General features: G+C 45.3%; 1 protein-coding gene across 9 annotated transcripts in view; it reads left to right on the top strand.

Annotated features, from left to right (window-relative positions):
• The window catches only part of LOC110581909 (zinc finger protein 135), a 110187-nt gene that overhangs the window by 79549 nt on the left and 9592 nt on the right, over positions 1-21046 (top strand). The window contains exons 1-4 of one of the 9 annotated variants that reach the window (XM_044911399.1): positions 6785-6807; positions 7290-7361; positions 8087-8213; positions 9215-9310. The exons of 7 other annotated variants lie outside the window; for them this stretch is intronic. In XM_044911399.1, coding sequence (XP_044767334.1) covers positions 7329-7361; positions 8087-8213; positions 9215-9310 — 256 coding nt within the window. In that variant the 5' untranslated portion in view covers positions 6785-6807; positions 7290-7328. Of the gene's footprint in view, positions 1-6784; positions 6808-7289; positions 7362-8086; positions 8214-9214; positions 9311-20897; positions 20979-21046 lie in introns of those variants that run through there. One more of the 9 variants, XM_021691832.1, reaches the window with a different exon arrangement.

Raw genomic sequence — 21046 nt, 5'->3', positions numbered from 1 at the left:
AGAGATCATTCATCTTTTAGTATCCTGGGGATCAATATATACATAATTTTATAGTATTCATAGGAGAGAACTAAAGAATATGCCATCCGGGGCACCTGGGTGGCTCAGTTGTTGAGCGTCTGCCTTCGGCTCAGGTCATGATCAGCCCCACATCGGGCTCCCTGCTCGGTGGGAAGCCTGCTTCTCCCTCTCCCACTCCCCCTGCTTGTGTTCCTGCTTTCGCTATCTCTGTCAAATAAATAAATAAAATCTTTAAAAAAAAGAATATGCCATCCGTTTTTCCCTGCATAACCCAAATGTCATCACTTCAAACAAACCAGGGAGCTTTATACTAACTCACCAATATTTCACCTATGGCATTCTACTATCAACTTTAAGAAAGGTACCATAAAGAGTTCTGTGCATCTTCACACTTCTAGGTGCTTAGCCAGGATCCAGGTAGGAATAAAAAGACTTACCGCAGCCTGGTGAAATGTCCATACTCCAAGGATAATGCAAACCTCATAAACTTCAACTAAAATCTCTTAAAAAGATGGGATCAGGAGGCAGCCTGACCATAGCTGCCCAAAAGGCTATCTGGTGTGTTCTGGGGAAAATGTGAGGGAGAATGTCCTACACATGAATGCTGAAGACATCCCTCTCCCTCCCCCTTTATGAGAATCCTTTGAAATTCTGACTTTCCTCCGAGACCCAAGGGAGAGCTCCTGCTCCTCTCATACTCCATGGAATACCACCTTTCCTTTCCGGCACAACCATCAGATCCTTTCCCAGCAATCTCCTTGCTGTCCCCTGGACATTGAGACTTCATTCAGTTCCAGACCTCTGCTGGTAGCAAGCCCAGAAACTTCCAATATCACCTGCTCTCAAATGTAGCATGTGGCCTTATAACTCAACTTGACGAGAGGCCTCTGGGGCAGATGAGCTTCACCTAAGAAGACTTCTTTTGTGCCTGTGGCTGAGTCACCCTCCTCATTGTGGAGAGCCCATCTCCCTCTACAGATGCCAAAATGTCAGCCACTCATTTACCAGCTTTTCTTACAAACAGGACACAGACACGAGTACCAATCCTGACTGGTGGGGTCTGAGGAAGTCTACAAGAAGGGCTGCTGGAAAGATTTTATCCCTTCTCTGTCCTAAGTAGAGTAATGGCTCCCAAAGATGCCCATATTCTAATGCCCGGAACCTGTGAATGTGCTGTTTTACAGGGCAAAAGGTACTTCACAAATGTAATTAAGTTAAAGATCTTAAGATGGGGAGATCATCCTTGATTACATCTGCTGGGCCCAAGGTCAACACAATTGTCCTTGTTTAAGAGAGGCAGGAGAAGCAGAATCCGAGAAAGCAATGTGATGACTGAAGCAGAGGTCAGAGTCAGAGGGAGACTTGAACATGGCACACTGTTGGCTTGGGTGATAGAGGAAGAGACCATGGGCCAACGAATGCAGGAAGTCTCTAAAAGTGGAAAGGGCGAGGAAACGGATTCTCCCTTGGAGCCTCTGAAAGGAATGCAGCTCTTCCAACATCTTGATTTTAGCCCATTAAGACCCATTTCGGACATTTTCTTTAATGTGAGAGAGAGAGCAGAGCGAGAGAGAACACAAGTGGGGGGGGAGGGGCAGAGAGAGAGGGAGAAGCAGACTCCCCACTGAGCAGGGAGCCAGATGCGGGGTTCGATTCCAGGACCCCGCAGATCATGACCTGAGCCAAAGGCAGATGCTTAACCAACTGAGCCACCCGGGTGCCCCTATTTTGGACTTCTGAACTCCAAAGCTGTGAGATGATAAATTTGTGTTGTTTTAAAGCCACAAAACTTGTGGTAATTTGCTAAAGTAGCACAGGAAACAAATATACTCCCTGATGCCAGTATCTTCAGCCAAATGTTGCCAAATGTTTGAAACTGTGATAACCACTTTGAGACCATGGGGACACAAGCCTTAGGAATAACCCAAGGCAATACACTAAGGAGGGTTGAACCAAAAGATGGACAGTACCTGGCTAAAGGTGATAGAAGAGCCCAGGAACTATCCCTGGAAGCCCTTTGCCTCTGGATTTTATGCAGTGTCAGATAATGAATGGTGGCATATTTTGTTACTTGGTGGGGGGGGGGGAACCACAAATTTCTTGAATTTATAACCCTTTCTTGCTCCCAACCAGCTTCTACTTTCAAGTCTCTTCCTTAGTCATGGTGAACCACGATTTAGGGAGGGAAGTAGCCATCACAGGTAACCAAGTTCTGCAGGCTCAGGCTGACCTTTGCTCACTTGATTTAGAGCCAATCCTTGGGAGGTGGACACCCCACAAAGAGCACAGATCCACTGCAATCAGCAGGAAGAGCCAAGTCATCTCAGCTGCAATCTCAGAGGTACAGTCAAGGGGCTGCAGAGAAGGCAGAGAGACATTTCAGAGCCCAAGGGCATGATGTGAAAACACAGAGTCGGACCAAGGCAAGATGGTGCCTTCATCAAATTACACATGCAGACATGGGTACAGTCTCTCCCTCAAGTCCCTCTTCATAGTAGGTGACATAAGAGTGCTTGCAACAAACCACACACCTCTATCTAAAAAATGTGCCAATTTGCTGAACCACAAAATGAGTCTCCCACCACCACCATAAAAAAATGTTCTGATTATAACTGTATGCTATGGATGAAGTCTAAACTTATTGGCAAAAAAACAAGGGACATTTTTGTAGTAGTTTCTGGGACCATTTCTTCTTAAGATGAGTTTGAATCCATCTTGATTGTTCTATTTTTTTTTTTTTTAAGATTTATTTATTTATTTGAGAGAGTGGGTGGTGAGGGGCAGAGGGAAAGGGAGAGTCTTAAGCAGACTCCACTCTGAGCTTAGAGCCCAACTTGGGGCTCGACGCAGGGCTTGATCCCACCACCCTGAGATCACGACCTGAGCAGAAACCAAGAGTCGGATGCTTAACTGACTGTACCACCCATGTGCACCAGTCTTGATTGTTCTTGTGAAAAACTAGTCATTTCCTTTCCTCACATTTTGAGGAAGAAGGAAATACAAAGTCCAAGGTCCAGAATCCCAAAGGACCCTGCTATAATCCTGTTTCCTCTTGAATTGAACCTAGTGATCATTTGGGATTTACAATTGGACTTCCCATCCTAGAACATGATAAGCATTTTTATTTATGCAAGTTTACTTGTAACTCTTTCCAGAAACTTTTCATGTAGGTCCCCTGAATTTCCCAACAAATTAATCCCAGATATTTTATGTATATTTATTTACATAGTATTACTATTTATATAGCAATAATTTATAGGTAAAATGCTGATTTATTCCTGCTTCTCCAACTTGAATTTCTAAAGGTCTGAGGAGTTCTGAGAAGTGTCCTAGAGGCCTGTGTTTTTTGTTGTTGTTGTTGTTTTTGTTTTTTTAAACTTATCTTTTTTTTTAAGATTTTATTTATTTATTTGACAGAGAGAGACACAGCGAGAGAGGGAACACAAGCAGGGGGAGTGGGAGAGGGAGAAGCAGACTCCCCGCCGAGCAGGGAGCCCGATGTGGAGCCCGATGCGGGGCTCGATCCCAGGACCCGGGAATCATGATCTGAGCCGAAGGCAGACGCTTAACGACTGAGCCACCCAGGCGCCCAGGCCTGTGTTTTAAAGACAAAAAGATACGCCTTTCTTCTTTTTTTAAGTGACTTTTAAACATGTGTTCCCCTTCACATGAAACAATCTGAGCTGCTGCGTGATGAAATACGAATAGAGAATGGTGAGTGGAAATCAAATCAGGTCCATGATTGAGTCTCACGGCAGGTTTAGGACTCAATTGGATGCCACCAGCTGCCATAGTGATTTGGCCAATATACAGTTTTATATCTCTTATTCTTAGTCATATGTTGTTTAAATTAAATCAGTGGAATATTAAAGGAAGCATATGGAATAATGTTAATATATTTCAACAATTCAGTACCTCCATAAACATGTCTTTGACTATATGAAGTATATGAAGAGAGGAAAAGTACAAATTAAAATTTGCAGAGGAATGAAACAAGTAGTATTGCTAATCTAGCCATTTTTACATGATCCACAACGCCTTTTCTGCAGTTCTAAATTCCCAAACCTTTTCTAATCAAGTTTCCTCCCCTATTATGTATCTGCCAAATTTACCAGAAATAACCACGCTATTTACATATTGTCCTTCTCCAACCTAGTGTGACTCTTCATGTATTTTGCTACAGATATATGTATATCCGGCCAGATGTTGCCTCAGACCCGCTCAGGACGTTACCTACTGTGTAGTATATGCACCTCACTATCCTGCTAAAATCCAAACACCTGTGGATTCCAAAGTAGTTCTGGCCCTGAGGGCTTTAATGAGGGATTGGGGCCCTGTGTGCAAACAGGAGGCCTAACATTTTTGATATTTTACACGCATAATGGTTAACATTTGTTCAAAAATGTTTTAACCTAATCAAATTACAGTAAATTAAGTAGCATGCTTAATTTGCTAAATGAGGAAAAGGACATGATATTGTTAAAAGTTGTATTAAAGTGGATTTCATGAATCAATCTTCAATAATATACTTACTGAAAATTACCTTTTAACTAAAAATCATGTTTTTATCCCATACCATATAAACAGAAATAAATAACTGAAAGAACTTTCAAGGCGGCTTGTTTCCTAAAGTTGTTAAAGTTCTCCTTCAAATTTGATGGCAAACCACTACAAGCATCCCCAGTCACATCCAAAATGAAGCAATAACAACATGACTAATTAATGTGACTCTGCTGTACTACCTAGGGCTATGTAACATCGATTTTTTAAAGTCAAAACATGGAAAAGGAAGAAGCCAAATTACTTATGGAATGGGGACAGTGTTTTATCTATAGTGGCCACAAAAAATCCAAGGAAATACTATTCAAATGAAAGACATCTGTATGGTCTCTGAGTAAATACTAATCAAAATCAAGACTGTCTAATTGCAACAAATAAGATGAACAATGCACAGCCTGCAGGTGGATGCTCTCCTCAGTGACCATAAAAATTAACAACTCCTGGAACAAGTCTGGCAGGCAGTGGGCAGGATGACCCAAAGGGATGCACAGGGCTGCCAAAACCTGCTAGGAAACTCCAAGAGGAGAGTACACCAGGTCCTGGGCCCAAGAATGTTAGGAGAGCCCCAAGAACATCAGAGCCTGGGCCCTGAGGAAGACAAGACCACAGTAGGCCTTAGGACCTAAGGAAGATGAGAGAATGAGAATACCGGATACTGGACTCCGAGGAAGATAAGAGATTATTTAGTCCTTGGTTCCCAAGGGAGATGAGAACACACGGGGCCCAAATAAGAGCACACACCAGATCCTGGGCAGCCACAGACTTTTCATTTCCTAGACACGGGCACCTCGGCTGGCAGAAGAGGACGCTGGGCAGAGGATCCTACCCATCTCACTCCTCCTCCCTGAGAAAGATTCTTTGCTTACCCAAACTTTAGTCAGGCTCCCCTGAACCCTCTCCCTAACAAGGCCCATGCATGTACTTCCTCCTAGCATCTAGTTTTAGCAAGAATCCTAGTAAGTCAGTTTAACAAGACTTCTCTACCTTCAAATCTGATCGAACTTCTCATCCCCGCTGTCGCCGCCAGGTGGTATCTGATCACCCTGGCCTGCCTTCAGCAAGAGTCTTACTAGGTTGGCTCAGCCAGAAGCCCCCAGTGTAATTTTCTATCAACCAACAACCCCCACCGCCCCGACACGCACTCCAACTTGCTTCCTAGCTGTAAATCCCCACTTGATCTAGTTGTATTTAGAACTGAGCCCAGCTCTATACTGCAGTGTCTCTTGCCCTGACATTTTTGTGAATAAAATCTGTTTCCACAGTTTTAACTTGTCTAGTTCCGGCTTTGACAACGCACCCCCCACACCCGTGCTTAGCGCACAATTAACCCTGCCCTTCTCCCCACAACTTGAGTGGACATTCATGCCTGGCCCTCCTCCCACCCTCTCCGCCTCCCCATGGAGGGCACAGAACCCCGCCATTTGCGCGTTCTGGGCAGGCCCTACTCGCCTTTCCTCTCAGAAATCAGAGGTGATCTTAGCCCCGCCGCCGGCACACTTCCTGCCCTCCCCCTTCCGCCTCTTCTTCCTCCCCTTAGGCAAGGATCCACACCTAGCACCGCCCCCACTCACTTCCGTCCATCCTCTCACTGCCTCTTCCCGGAACTTGGGTGGACTTTAGCTCCGCCCACCATTACTCGCCCGTCCCTCCTCCTCCTCCCTCGAGCTTGGCCGGACGTCAGCTCCGCCCCCTACACGCTTCCCGCCCGCCCTGTTCCCACCCCTCCCTCCTCCGCATCGGGTAGGAGTAGCAGTTAGCCCCAGCCCTCTACGCTTCCGTCCCGACCCGCTCTTCCTCCTCCGCGCAGGGACGTAGTAATCCTTCCCGCCAAACCTCCGACCCAACTTTAACCAACTTCCGGCCCACCCCTTCTGCGCTCCTTCCCTTCCTAACTTCCGGCTTATCCCACGAGTGGTCGCCCTCGTGGCGGAGCACGACAATGTCCTGGCCTGTGTTGCTACTTGGAAAAGTGTGGAGGCCCCGTGGCCTGGCGTACCCGCCTTGAGCCCTCCCCCAATCCAGCTGGACCACCGAGGGTCGCCGGCGAGGGACCTCTTCCGGGCGGCCCGGGCTTCGCCGGCCATCCGAGATGGCCAGCCAAGATGGCCGCCGCCTGGGCGAGGTCGGGCGGGCACGCCGCAGGGGTGGCTGGGAGTTGTAGTCCAGGCCGACGCGCTGACGCATCTCGCCGCGGGCTGACGGTCGCCATTGTGCGCCGCGCGCTGGGTGAGTGTGGCGCGAAATCTGCTCCCGTCGGGGCTGTGCGGAATCGTCCCACAGCCGCTCTTCGGGGTGTGCAGCCCCAGGGCCTTCCCCGCCAAGCTCAGCAGCCGGAGGCCGGCCTGGCCTGGCGTCTTCCCGCCGCGGGGCCGGAAGGGGCGGTGTGGTAGGGGACTCGGGGCCCAGAGGAAAGACAACTCCCTCCCGGCGTGGGGCTTAAGGCGGGCCGACCCGCTCGGGGCGTGTGCGGACTGGAGAGGGGAGTAACGCCCTCTGGGTGGAAAGGTATGAGGAGGGTCTCCTCTTGACTAGTGGAAACCGGCCCTCTAGGTATCGGGGAGTAGGTGGAGACGACCCTTTAAGTGCGTTTTCCTAGGTTGGGGGTGGACTTACCATTTCACGTTGATAGGGCCGCTACTGGGCAAAGGGGCCCCCTCCTTCTGCGTAGCCCTCACACCCCTTCTACCTCCCAAATTCGACCTTCTCAGGACTGCCCACTCCCACGAGATAACGTCGAGAAGGAAGGTATGACCTCCGGGCTTCCGACGGCCTGGTTCCGTGTGAGTAGAGGCTTCTTTGAGTTTCTGAGCCTACCCCTGGATCTGGGTGTGGGGGTAGCCGGATGAGAGTGGGACGCCACCTTCCCTTGAGATGACTTCGGGCCCCAGAGCATACTGGGGAGGATTGAGAGACGCAGCAGAACAGATGAACCGCAGGTTGCTTAGCTTTCCAGGGGAATGGATAGAGTACAGGTTGGGCTCTGGGGTGTTCTGATTTATCCTTTATATTGGAGATGGACATTGATGGGTTTAAACAGGGATTAGACTCACATTTGTATTTCACAACTACTTTGGCATCAAAGCTAGAGGGGACATGAGCTCAGTCATTAAGAGAAAACAGGAGGATGGATCCTTGACAAGTGAAGGGAGCAGAGGCAGCGCAGGCAGTGGGTGGGGGCTGAAGGCTTGGGTGTGATGATTCAGCTCACAGAATTACCTACTAGGAGGTATAGAGGCAGTATTGGAGTCCCCAAGTTAATAAAAAATGGAGAGGTCCAGAGGAAGAAGAGCCCTCTCTGGCCTCACATGTTGTCCTCCTTGCTGTGACCTGAATAGGATCAAGCTTGGGTTTGCTCAGTTTCAGACAATTTCAGGAACACATGAGCCACCTGGAATGCTCTTGGGTCATCTTGTAGACTGTACCCTCATGTGCTGGGTCAGCCTTCCCCCTCCTGTCAGTGTGGGTGACGACAGACCGTGGCTGAACAGAAACCTGTGGGTTTTAGGAACCAGTGACCTTTGAAGATGTGACCCTGGGTTTTACTTCAGAGGAATGGGGACTGCTGGACCTCGAACAGAAGTCCCTGTACAGGGAGGTGATGCTGGAGAACTACAGGAACCTGGTCTCAGTGGGTAAGGATGGTCTCCATGTCAATAAAGATCTGCGCTTTGCAGCACGAATGTGGTGCCTCTGAAGTGTGTGTCTGCTTGGGCTCAGGTTGCAGGGATGAGAATGCAATTGTCAAGGCCCTGGAGCCTGAGGGAGAAGGCTTTAATTTGTACCTGTAGGGGAAGGGCAACTTCACATATGACTTCTGAAGCCACCTACAGTCCATCCTTAGAGGCCTTGAATGCTAGGGAGGTAGGTCTGTCAGGGATGTAGCTGACAGCACTGGATGCTCATTTATGTAACAAGAATTTCATAGGATGTGGGGTCAGTGTTCCAGCAGTTCAGGAGTACCACTGAAGACTGATCCTTTCCATTTCTTTTTTTTTTTTTTTTTTTTTTTTTTTTTTTAAAGATTTTATTTATTTATTTGAGAGAGAGAGAGAGAATGAGAGAGAGAAAGCACATGAGAGGCGGGAGGGTCAGAGGGAGAAGCAGACTCCCCGCCGAGCAGGGAGCCCGATGCGGGACTCGATCCCAGGACTCCAGGATCATGACCTGAGCTGAAGGCAGTTGCTTAACCAACTGAGCCACCCAGGCGCCCTGATCCTTTCCATTTCTTTGTGGTTATTGTGAACTTTTCCACTCTTAGGTTAGTGGCTGCATGGCTGTGGCACCCAGCATCATGTTCATATTCAAGACAGAAAGAAGGGGAGGGGGCAGCCCTGGCTAGTTCTCTTTTCGCACCTCCCATATTTAGCAAGAAAAAAAAAGCCCTAAGGTCCCCAGCTGACATATTTTTCTTTGTATCTTGCCAGCGAGAACTGGGTCCCACTGCTACTTTTACTGGCAAGGGAGTCTAGGAAGGCAAGTAGCTGACAAAGGGAATGGATTGGGTTATCATCACCGCGGTAAACCAGAAGTCATGCCCTTGCAGGGAGGAATTCAGGGACAGCATGTGCCACAGCAGAAACGCATTTTCTCCCGAACACAGACCCCCAAGCCCTGTCTCTTTTCCCTTGGGCAGAACATCAGCTTTCCAAGCCAGATGTGGTATCTCAGTTAGAGGAGGAGGAAGCGCTCTGGTCGGTGGAGAGAGGAATTCCTCAAGACACCTTTTCAGGTGAGAACCAGGCTCACGGGAGTCCTGGCAGGGCATGGGCTGACTGGTTAGTCAGGGACTGGTGTCTTAGAAAAGAAGACGGACAGGGGAAAACCCCAGATGGGGTGGTATGATGAGTAGCTGCAGATATGCTGAATCAAACTGTTTTCCTCTGGTCTCAGAGTCAGGGGTGTACCGCCTGGTTGAACGTGAACTTGTTGCCAGTGGCAGGTTGGCCGTAGGGGCTCATCTGTTCTACTGTTCTTCTTTCATGTAATCACCGGTAATTGGTGTGTCTGTCCAGACTATAGATGTTTGCACGTATGTATATAAATATGTTTATGATTGGGGGGGTGTTCTACTGGATACAAGCAGGCATGTTCATTCATTTTAACAGATACTGTGTAGTCCACATTTGATTTTTCCTCTTGATAGTCTTTCAGGTTGTTGCATACATTTTTTTGCACTTTCAAGTTTTTTTTTTTGTTTTTTTTTGTTTTGTAGGTAGGATTTGTTGAGATAGAACTTCAGAATCAACCGAGATAGAAGCTGAAATCTGGTAGCAACAGACTGCTCTCTAAAGTCCTTTAAAATCCGTGTAGCTGCTCAATTACATGAGAGCTTTTCCCCTTACCAGAGATTTATAATGATCTTTTTAAGGTTTGCAGATCTGATAGTATGTTGAGTGTAGTTCATATTTCCCTCATGAAGTTACACATATTTTTATAAATTTACAGACCATTTATATTTTTTCTTTTGTGAGTTCATATACTTTCTCTTTTTTTTTTTTTTTTTAAGATTTTATTTATTTGACAGAGACACAGTGAGAGAGGGAACATAAGCAGGGGGAGTGTGGGAGGGAGAAGCAAGATTCCTGCTGAGCAGGGAGCCTGTCGCGGGGCTCGATCCCAGGACCCTGGGATCCTTTTTTTTTTTTTTTTTTAATTTTTTATTTTTTTGCCCCCCCGGGCCCCCCCCCCCCCCCGCCATTGTTTTTTTCTGTTGGTTTTTATTTTTGGGTGGGGTATTTTGCTGGCAACTCTATATTAATTATGGGTATTAGTAATACAAATATCCCAGACCAACATTTATCATCTGCCTTTAAATTTAGTCTCCATTAAGCTTTATGATTCAGGTATTTTTCCTTTCCAATCTGTTTTTATTCCTATTCGTATCATAGATAGGAAGATTTTATAAATACTTGTGTTTCAGTATTTTTTTGTTGTTTAATTTCTGCACTTCTATGGAATTTATGTATGTGACATGGAGCATGAATTCTTTCAACATATTTTCTGACTAGATTCTTCCCACTTATCAGAAACACCATCTTTATCATAGACTAAATTCCCATAGTCCTCATCAGGTGCAGTCCTCCGTCTTGGTCCCTTCTGCTTCCTTGATCTCAGTCTGAGTAAACACCATATTGCTGTATGGTAGTTTTATAACAAACTTGGATAAATGGGAGTTCCTCTCATTTTTTAAAAAATTCTTAGCTGTTCTCAGCCACGTGGTTTGCCGGATGAACACTTAGCATCAGCTTGTCTGGGATTCATTGAGAAAATCCCTTTAGAATGATTGGATTTAGAATTCCTTGATGTAGAATTGGTCTGTCTAGTCAAGTTTTGACACAAGTATACAAAGAGATCTGCTCTCCTCATTGTGCTATGTCAGGCCTTCTGAGTGCTGTTGGGCTTTCACTGTGGTTGCTGTTAATCTGCTCATGTTAGTCTTCCTTTGCAGTCTCACAGAGTTGATCCAGATGAGCCTGGTATGCTGCTAAATTCTCTTACTAGTGATCTTATTAGGTTCTCATTTTCTCAGTACAGTCATTTTACCAGCAAGTATAAAGAAGACAACGGTATTAGTATTTTTTTTTATTTCTTTTGCCCAATTCCATAATGACATTCATCGCAGCTGGTACTTGCAAAACACTGAAGCTGAGAGAGTGAAAAGTGAATGTCTGACCTAAACAGCTTTGATGAGCATGGTGCTGGATTCTGCTTTGATTCAAATCAGTTTTATCTGGATAAAGAAATTGTCATCTAGCCCTTTCTAATAAATGATAATCAGTAATAGCCCCGGTATTCTCGCACAGCCTTCCCAGGTGATCATGATGATTTTCTCCTTTGAACAGTTAACACGGTGACCTAATAAACGTAGAAGTGCCTTTGTTGTAACTTGCTGCTGGCATCCACTCACACATCAGTATTCATAAATTAGGTTGGGGAGGTGGGTGGATTTCTTTTTTGTGTTTTTTATCTTCATCAGCTTTTATATCAGAGTGTGCTGACTTTGTGAAGAAAACTTTGGATGCTCTTCCTTCCCTTTGTTCTCTGTGTTCTAATGCAAGTGACATTGGAACTACTGCTTCTAGCAGTATTCAGCTATGAAATCTGCACTTGGTACCCGTCTTTGGTGATGCTTTTCTGTTTGCCACAGCATAGACTGGCATCTCTGTGACTCTCTGCCCCCTTTTCTGGATTCAGTTTGATGGCTCAGCATTAATGTTTTTTTCTATTCCATATTCAGAGTCATTCCTTTCATTCCCTACCTTGAAAACCTCCCTTCCAACCACTAGCACAGGTCACTAAACTATACCTCACTTGAAAGGTCCCCAGCAACACAAGCGCTTTGTGTCCACCCACCGTGGTATCTTTCCTGCTTGTTCCCCTTGATCCAGCCTTCCAAAGTCCCTTCCTGTGTGGTGGCTCTGGTTCTGGCAGGTCTGTGTCTCATCCTCCCTGGGCTCAAGTCCTGTGTTGGCAAACCTTCCAGCCTTGCACTTCTGGATGATCTAGTAGTTCCCTGAACTTAGCTGCCATGAGGGATTTTGGGCACCTGTGGTTCTGCACATCTTGGGAGAACTGGCTTAACAGGTGACAGGAGATTCTGAGGTGATGTCCCAGAGCAAGAGACCATGCGCAGGGAGGCTTATCAGGACACTTTATTACAGAGTGTGCCTGAGGTAATAGTTGCCGGACTCATCTCTGCTCTGTCATAAAGAGTCCTTTACGTGTTGTTTTCCCTCCGCTGCCTCCCCTTGTTACACCTCACAAATAACTTGCGGAAGTCCTCTTGGGTCCCGTGTAGTACACTAAACACTTCGGTAGTGAACCAAAGACCTAACATAATCCTTGCCACTGTGGACTTTGTAGTCTAAAAGATTATGGCTTTTACAAACAAGTTCCCCAGATATAACTCTGTGAACAGATAAGTAGTGGTAAGTACTGAGACGAAAAAGAATGTGATGTAATGTGGGGGATAATGGGAAATTACTACTCCAGAGGAGGTGGTTGCTGGGGGGGCACTGCAGGAGTGAAATTTAATCCAATTGCCAAAGAAAATTCTACAGACATGTGAGTGGTGGTAAAGAGAGCTACCAGGCGTGGAGACAGCATTTGGGGTGACCATGAGAATGGAACAACCTTGGCACATTCAGAAAACAGCCACTGAATGGGCTGGGAGGAGGTAACTGAGGTATACTGACATGCAAGCTAGGTTTGGCAGTGCACACAGGGCCTTCACTCTGAGGAGAGTTTTGATTTTTATCAGGCAGGTGTGTGATAGGGCTTTTCAAGCACACTTTAGGTGCTTAAGAAGAAAGAACTATAGTAGGGCCCAGGTGGAAGCAGGCCAGGGAGCTGTGGTAGGTAGCATCTAGGGAAGAGGTGATACTACCTGGCCTGAGAGTAGCAGGGGGGGTTGGGGAGAAGCCAGCATGGCCGCCTCCCAGTTCGTAAGTGGATTCACTGGGGTCAGGTGAGTAATGACCAAAGGAAAGGAAGCTGCCAAGAATCCCTCAGAGGCAAAGGCTTCAGGGATTTCCTGTGACTATTTGTAACATGTGTTTACCACATACATTCTTTTTGTATGTATCAACATTTAACTTTAAAAGATTTTATTTATTTGAGAGAGAAAGAGAATGCACAAGCAGGGGGAGCAGCAGAGGGAGAGGGAGAAACAGGTTCTCTGCTGAGCAGGAAGCCCGATGTGGGGCTCGATCCCAGGATCCTGGGATCATGACCTGAGCTGAAGGCAGACACCTAACCGACTGGGCCACCCAGGCGCCCCAGCATCTAACTATGAAAGGAGCGTAATAAAGGAGAAAAATCACTACTCCTGAATTTTTGGTTTTAGTCAGTGACATGAGGAAATCTGGTAAAGGCATAAACTTTTGAAGGGTAGAAATAGAGGTTTAGTTTTGTTTTACCTAGTTGAAGTAATTTTAAAGAGAGTTACATGAATAGTAAAAAGAACTCCCTTACAGCTTTCACCTAGATTCATGTTTGTGGAACTGTCCCAGATCTTGACTGGTTCTGTTAATGAAGTGTGAATGAGAAGGGACTTAGAGACATCCAGGTAGGGGTTTGTGAAGCCAGTGGAATGCACCTCTCTGGACTTCAGGAGTCCTGGTGGGGCATAAAAACTTGGGAATCATTAGTGTTTGGAATGGCATGCTTTATTTACTGTAAGATGAGACCATCAGCTCCAAGAGTGTTCTCTGCCATCACTGGTGTAGTGGTGACTCTTCCCAATGCAGGGGACTGGGTTTAAGTGGAAAGCTCAGCCTTTCTGAGGCAACACATTTTGTGTGGTTCTCCAGCTCTCCCTGACAGCAAAAATGGCAGCACGGTCATTGGCTGAAGTAGAAGGGACACTGAGTAATAAGCACTTAAGACACGGCATTCATCTTTAAGAAGGCACTGATTTGGGAAGATACTGTGAAGATAAGGAACGTGGACAGCTATTTGATGGCAGTCAGATCTTTAGCCATCACTGTCCTTTCAAGAAAGTATTGCCACATGGGTGGTTTGGGTGGAAAACTTGATACAATCTAGATTTAATCCATAGGAAAGCAATGGAGTAAAGACTATTTTGAAGGTCATGATTATAGGAAAGCCTGCAGGACATTTAATTCTTCACTTGTCAAGGAATGAAGCAGGAGAGATGAGCCCTACAAATATGAATGTAGCAACACAAATTAGTGCAAGCTTTAGCAGAAAAAAATAACTCCTCAAGGAGATTATTTTTTGGGAGGAAGAGAAGGAATCCTTTTCTAGATTTCACCCTTTGTGTAGCCTGAGAGGACTCACACGGGCTATAAAGCAAATATGTAGTGGATGTAGGAAATCAGTTGTTTTATACAAAGGATAATTTATCGAAGAACAAGACTGAATAAATGTGTTTAGTGTGAGAAAGCCTATTTTAAGCTCAGGCTTTAAGGAAAGGTTCACATGGGAGACTAACATGCTAAGACCCTGAATGGAGGAAGTTCTTTTCATGAGTTTTTTTGACATGAGAACTCAAACAGGGAAGAAAGCCCAGGAATATGATCATAGCTGGAAAGGCTTCTGGCCTGATTCACTCTGGTCTGACTTGAGAGAGCTCATACTGGAAAAAATAAAAACACAAAAAAAACCAATTGTATTAAATGTGGAAAAGTTCTCACACCAAATAATTACCTCTGAGAACTCCAAAGCCAAGGGAATGTGACTGCTGTGGATAGGATTTCATGCATAGCTCTCTTACTCAGCATCACAGCAATCATACTGGGAAACACCTGAGAATGTAATCAGTGTTAGGAAGGCTTCAGGAGGCACAACCCACTGGCAAGAAGTCCTTCAGTAGGAGTCCTCATTGTATTCAACATCAGAGGACTCATATGAGAACAGACCCTCAATGTAATCTGTGTGTAATCATCAGCCTTAGTTCCCACCTTATTTGACAGAACAGCAACAACAAAACAAAAAACTTATACTGGAGAAGAATAAAAATGAAATGTCTCATCCTATTTTATACGAGATAATTATACAGAAGGAAAACTTTAAATAAAACTTTGATCATTATAAATATATACAAATATAGGAAAACAGATCATGTATTTTTCCAACTTGTTCTCTTACCTGACCTGAACACCTAGAACAAGTTTTTTTTTTTTAAGATTTTTTATTTCTTTGACAGACACAGCGAGAGAGGGAACACAAGCAGGGGGAGTGGGAGAAGGAGAAGCAGGCTTCCTGCAGAGCAGGGAGCCCGATGTGGGGCTCGATCCCAGGACCCTGGGATCATGACCTGAGCCGAAGGGAGACGCTCAATGACTGAGCCACCCAGGCACCCTAGAACAAATATTAAACAACATGAGAGCAGTCTTTATTTCAGTTTCCCGTGTATGTTCCCAGTTGCTAAGACAATGACTCAATCTCTAGCCCAGGAAACTGTTAGGTGAATGAATGGTTGAAGAAACTAAAAAACAAGAGGATGTCTTCAAAGAGATTTTGAAGACAATGCCAGGCTCTCAGACTAGAGGGTGGGTAAGGGATGATAAGGGGAAATCTTGAGATACATAGTGCTATTAAGAACTCTGAAAGGCTCACATCCTGGAGAGTAGGCCAAGAGTTACACTCTCGAGTGACTATCAAAACATGTTTGGCAAGAATCCAGCCTAGCGGAGTGTGGTCATATACTGTGCAACCTTTATTCAAGAATACATTCTCTGTCACCTTCCATATATTTGCTCTTTTGGACCCATGTAATCCTTTTTTTTTTTTTTTTTTTAGATTTATTTGAGAGAGAGAGACAGAGATAGTGAGAGAGCACAAGTGGGGAGGTGAGGGAGAAGCAGGCTCCCCACAGAGCAGGGAGCCCGATGCGGGACTCGATCCCAGGACCCTGGGATCATGACCTGAGCCGAAGGCAGAGGCTTAACCGGCTGAGCCACCCAGGCACCCTGGACCGATGTAATCTTGATCCTTTTATCTGGAAGCTGCTCTGCCTGGTGTCCAGATGTAATCCCTGGGGTAATTTCAAGGCCTGAAAATGCCTTTTAATTGAATAAGAAGGAAAATGGGGGCACAAGGCTGGCTCGGTAGGACGAGCATATGACTCTTGACCTTGGGGTCTTGAGTTCAAGCTCCATGTTGGGTGAAGAGATTGCTTTAAAAAAAAAAGGAAAACAAATGAACTAAGAAGCATTTGACTCCAAAAGTCCTAAGGAAAGAGGATAGATAAATACAGTTCAAATAAATGAATCAAAAATGGAGAAGAAGAAAAAGAACCCAAGAGCTAATTTTCTGGAAGTACAAAAGGCAAATTAAAAACCTACACAGGGAAACAGCAGTACACACACATTCAGCAACACGTGTAGTTTATAATACTTTGTACAACTGTAACAAAGAAAGAGCCAGGTCTATGTACTGATGTGAAAGTTTCCAAGATACATGTATTTCTTAAAAATACACTGTTTAAGATGTATAAAGATACATAGGTGCACGTAATATCAGTGTCTTAAAAAAAAAAAAACAACACAAATGTGTGTGTCAGTTGGTTATCACTGAATATAAAGGTGATAGGCTGTGAGGACTTCATGAGAAGGAAACTGAGTGGGAGGGTAACTTTGCATTTTAAGAAGTGTTGCCCATAACCATGCCGATAAATTGGAAACTGCTATCTTTTTCCTGCTGTGTTACAAGTCCCTGACACATAGGTGCCCAGGAATTACTTCTTGAGTGTGAGAATGAGCAAACAATAAAATGGAAAGATTTCTGGAAAAGTGTAAGGTTGTCAAAAGTGGGTCACAGAAAAATACTAAAGTTAACTTTTCTAGAACAAAGTGGCTATCTGCCTGTTATTGACCTGGACAGTGAATATTTTCCAACTTCTTGTTAAAAGACAATTTCCATGGAACATGAGCAGTTCAATGACAGAACAGGCTGGAATGTTGACAGACTTTGCAAAGTATACATAGCATTGTTCTCACTCAAGCACAAAATAAGAAAAATATTAAAAAGGAAATATTTGTAACTTAACAGTTAACCACTTTAAAAAAACTAATCCTCTGAAATAGTTTGTTCATCAGTGTGACAAATTACAAAATAATACAGAGACTAATAGCTTTGGCTTATACCAGGAGTAGCCAATTTAAAAGGAAAGATTTTGTTAATAGGTGTTTGAAATGGGATCTAAGAATAAATTATTATTTTTTTAAGATTTATTTATTCATGGGCGCCTGGGTGGCTCAGTCGGTTAAGCGACTGCCTTCGGCTCAGGTCATGATCCTGGAGTCCCTGGATCGAGTCCCGCATAGGGCTCTCTGCTCGGCAGGGAGTCTGCTTCTCCCTCTGACCCTCCCCCCTCTCATGTGCTCTCTCTCATTCTCTCTCTCTCAAATAAATAAATAAAATCTTAAAAAAAAAAAAAAAAGATTTATTTATTCATGAGAGACAGAGAGGCAGAGGGAGAAGCAGGCTCCCAAGGAGCAGGGAGCCCGACGCGGGGCTCGATCCCAGGACCCTGGGATCATGACCTGAGCCTAAGGCAGACGCTTAACCATCTGAGCCATCCAGGTGCCCTAAGAATAAATTATTTAAGAAATGATGAGGAATTTTTAAGGAATAAAGTATTAAGGAATTTCTATTTGAAAAAATTAAGTTGGATATAGAATAAGTAGAAGCGTGACTTTTTTTTTTTTTAATCATTAGTTTCAGAGGTAGAGTGCAGTGACTTCTCTTTGAGGACTTACAAAGGCTAGAAGTGTTACGAAGTCCCATTCTTTTTTTTTAAAAGATTTTATTTATTTATTCATGAGAGAGAGGCAGAGGGAGAAGCAGGCTCCCAGGGAGCAGAGAGCCCGATGCAGGACTCGATCCCAGGACCCTGGGATCATGACCTGAGCCGAAGGCAGACGCTTAACCATCTGAGCCACCCAGGTGCCCACGAAGTCCCATTCTTAAGTCCTACCATCATTCCAGCCAGCAGCCTCTAGAGAAGTGTTGATGTAGCCATTCTACCAGCAGAAGCAGAAATGCAAGTCTCTGACCTGGCTGGTCTGGGAAGAAGCAGGGGGGAGTATAGACCAGGTGTCTTCTTCCTTGGTGGCCTACACTCCCATCCTGCTCTGGCTCTCAAGTAGAAGGGAACTTTGTAGCAACAGCAGTCCTCCCATTATAATTTACAGGTGGGACACAACTAAAATGCTAGTGAGATTCCCTGTAATATGACAGAAATATGGGAAAATCCAGACAGTTAAAACACTCAAGTCACTCTTTGAAGCTGTGCTGAGTCAATAAATACTGCTTGAGCACCTGCCAAAATGCCACATACTGTTACAGGGGTGGGTCACAGTGTTGAGCAGGGTAGTAAGGCCCCCTGTCTCTCTCACTGGGCCTGTATTTATTCCAGAGCAGCCACTAGCATGTGGCTGATTACATTTAAACAGACTAAAATGAGCTTAAAACAGTTCAGTTCCTTAGTCACATTGGCCATCTTTCAGATGGTCACTGCTCACCTGCAGCTAAAGACTACTATGTTGGACGGTGTATCTGGAACATTTCTTTAAACGAAGAGAGCTCCATTGGGCAGTGCTGTAGAGAAGGTAGAGAGTGATAATGAAGCAGATACTTTGAAATGGCAGTCAGTGCCCTGAAGAAAAATGAAACAATGGAATATGCTAGAGGGGAGTGACATGGGTGGGCAATACTAGTTTAGAACTGGGCAGGAAGACAGTTCTGAGGAGGTGATACTTGAATTTAGAGCTGGAAGGGGATACCAGGTGAAGATGTTAGGGGAAATACTACGAGGCAGGGGTGAGGGGAGTACAAATACCTATAGACAAGGCACACTTTGGCACCTTTGAGGAAAATTAAGATAGTGGCTGTGAGAAGCAGCCTTTGGTGTAAAGGGCATAAAAGAACAGGGTTTGGATCCCAGCTGCTGTGTTCCCCATTGTGGCCTGCGCAGGGCTCCTAGGCTCTCCCAGGATGGATTTCCTTTGTGTGAAGGATGGATGCTATTGCTTAGTGGGACTGTGGTGTGTAAAGCCCAGGTCTTGGGGGGCCTTCATGTAACAGTAACTACTACTATTCAAAGACTTTGATGTAAAGATGATCATCAACACCTTTGACAGATCCTCCTCTGGGCCTGGCTTTAGGGTTTCGAATGTACAAGACCCAGTTGACATCCTCAGCAGTCCAGTGGAGTAAAAAAACTTAGAAGGTGATGCCATGGGGTGCCTGCAGAGCTGAAGAGTGCGTGATGGGGAGAGGAGGAGAAAGGGTGAAGAGCTGGGGGCATTCTGGACAAGGAGAAAAAAGGAACAAGGGAGTGTACACAGGGATGGGGGGAGCTGAGATAAGCACTCTTCCGGACCCTGGCCCACAACAAGATCGTGAAAAGTCACTATTATTAGTTACTGTTATATTTGTGGACTGGTAGCCTTAGTATACCTGGTTAGTCATGAACTATTGAGCACTGAGGGGGAGATGGTTTACCCTGGAAGGGAAGCAGCAGAGACAACATGAGAGAAGAAAACTAAGAGGAGGAAGAAAACAGCCACTCCTATCAGCTTTTCCTACCCCAGATCATTCAGTTGGTGGATTGAAAACCAGGACTTGGAGCTGCAGTTGATAGATTATTTTGTGTAGCTCCATGCAGATGAGTGCGTCAGTCAGTCCCAGCTTTGCCCCATGAGTTGAGGATCCATTTCCAACTCTGCCAGCTGGTAAACTTAAGAGGTTTCACCTTCTTTGTGAAGTGGGGTGAATACTTGCTGGCACAGACAGTGGTTAGGGGATGGTCCAAAGAATAAGAGATTTAGAGAACTGCAGTGCCTAGAATGACACTTACCAGTGGCTTCCAGGCTTGTGACCCATCTCGTTGCATAGCACCCAGTAGATGCTTTACGATTACCCTGCAGAATGTGTGTTGTCCTGAAGGGCTGCTAACAGCAGGGAGAGCCAGACTGCAGATCCACTGAGCCTCTCAGCATCACAATGATCAGAGTTCCCAACAACCAAACCTACCGAGGCTCTAAAACTTAAAACGGTAAGAGTTAATATTTTTGAATGAGCATTCAGTTCAAGATTTTGAGAAATTGCCCTGGTGCCCCCAAGGATAAGAGGAGGAACAAAATACATGATCAGGATTAAAGGAGAAATAAGGGGGATGGAGTGGAATAAAATGAACCTACAGTTAATTTCTTAAGAGATAAAGTACTAAATAATCTCTGTGATTAACCAAGGAATAAAAAACAAGTTTTAGAAATTAGAAAGCTGGGAAGCATTGTAGAGAATAAAAAAAATTTTAAGTGTCATGCAGGATTATTGCTCAACATGGTACCCGTGGCCCAGCAAGGAGCCACTAGGGAGCGCTACCTCCCCTCGGAATTCCGCCTGGGAATTGAGGAAATTGCCATTCCTGGCTTCCTAAGTTACTCAGGGAAATTTCAAGCTCTAAGAGCTCTAATTGAAAGGGAATACATGAACTTTGCTTTCAAATCAAGAATGGGGGGGATGGACCCCCAGAAGTCCTAAGGAACAGGAAGGGAATTAAATGCTAAATACAACGGCAGATATAAACGAGTTGGGAAGGGAAGCCCTCAAATGAAATTAGTACAGAAGTTTAGGGGAAGAGGTCGGAAATGGAGATCAACGCTGTAGTTACTTTTATCAAGGAAAACAGTCACTTTAAACCTAGGAAAGGAGTGTGGCTGTGGCCAAGATTAAAAAGCGCGGCCCAGGGCGCGTTTTGCAACCCCAAGCGCCCAAGGCCCGTCCGGGGCGGCGGGCGCGGCCCCACCCATCGCGGGCGACTCCTGACCCCGAGCTGACTCACTTCTCGGGTGGCGCGCCAGCAGTTTCCAGCACTAGTTGGGTTTATGAAACCGGTAACCCGAGGAAACGACATACGAGCCAAGGTTTGTAATCTGGAAATTTGGAGAGAGGGAAGAAAAAAGAAAACCCTACGGGAACGGGGGGAGGATTT

The sequence above is a fragment of the Neomonachus schauinslandi genome, chromosome 16 (genome assembly GCF_002201575.2).
Source record: "Neomonachus schauinslandi chromosome 16, ASM220157v2, whole genome shotgun sequence".
NCBI classification, from domain to species: Eukaryota; Metazoa; Chordata; class Mammalia; order Carnivora; family Phocidae; genus Neomonachus; species Neomonachus schauinslandi.
Note: the sequence above shows the minus strand (reverse complement) of the source record. Positions and strands in the feature narration are given on the sequence as shown.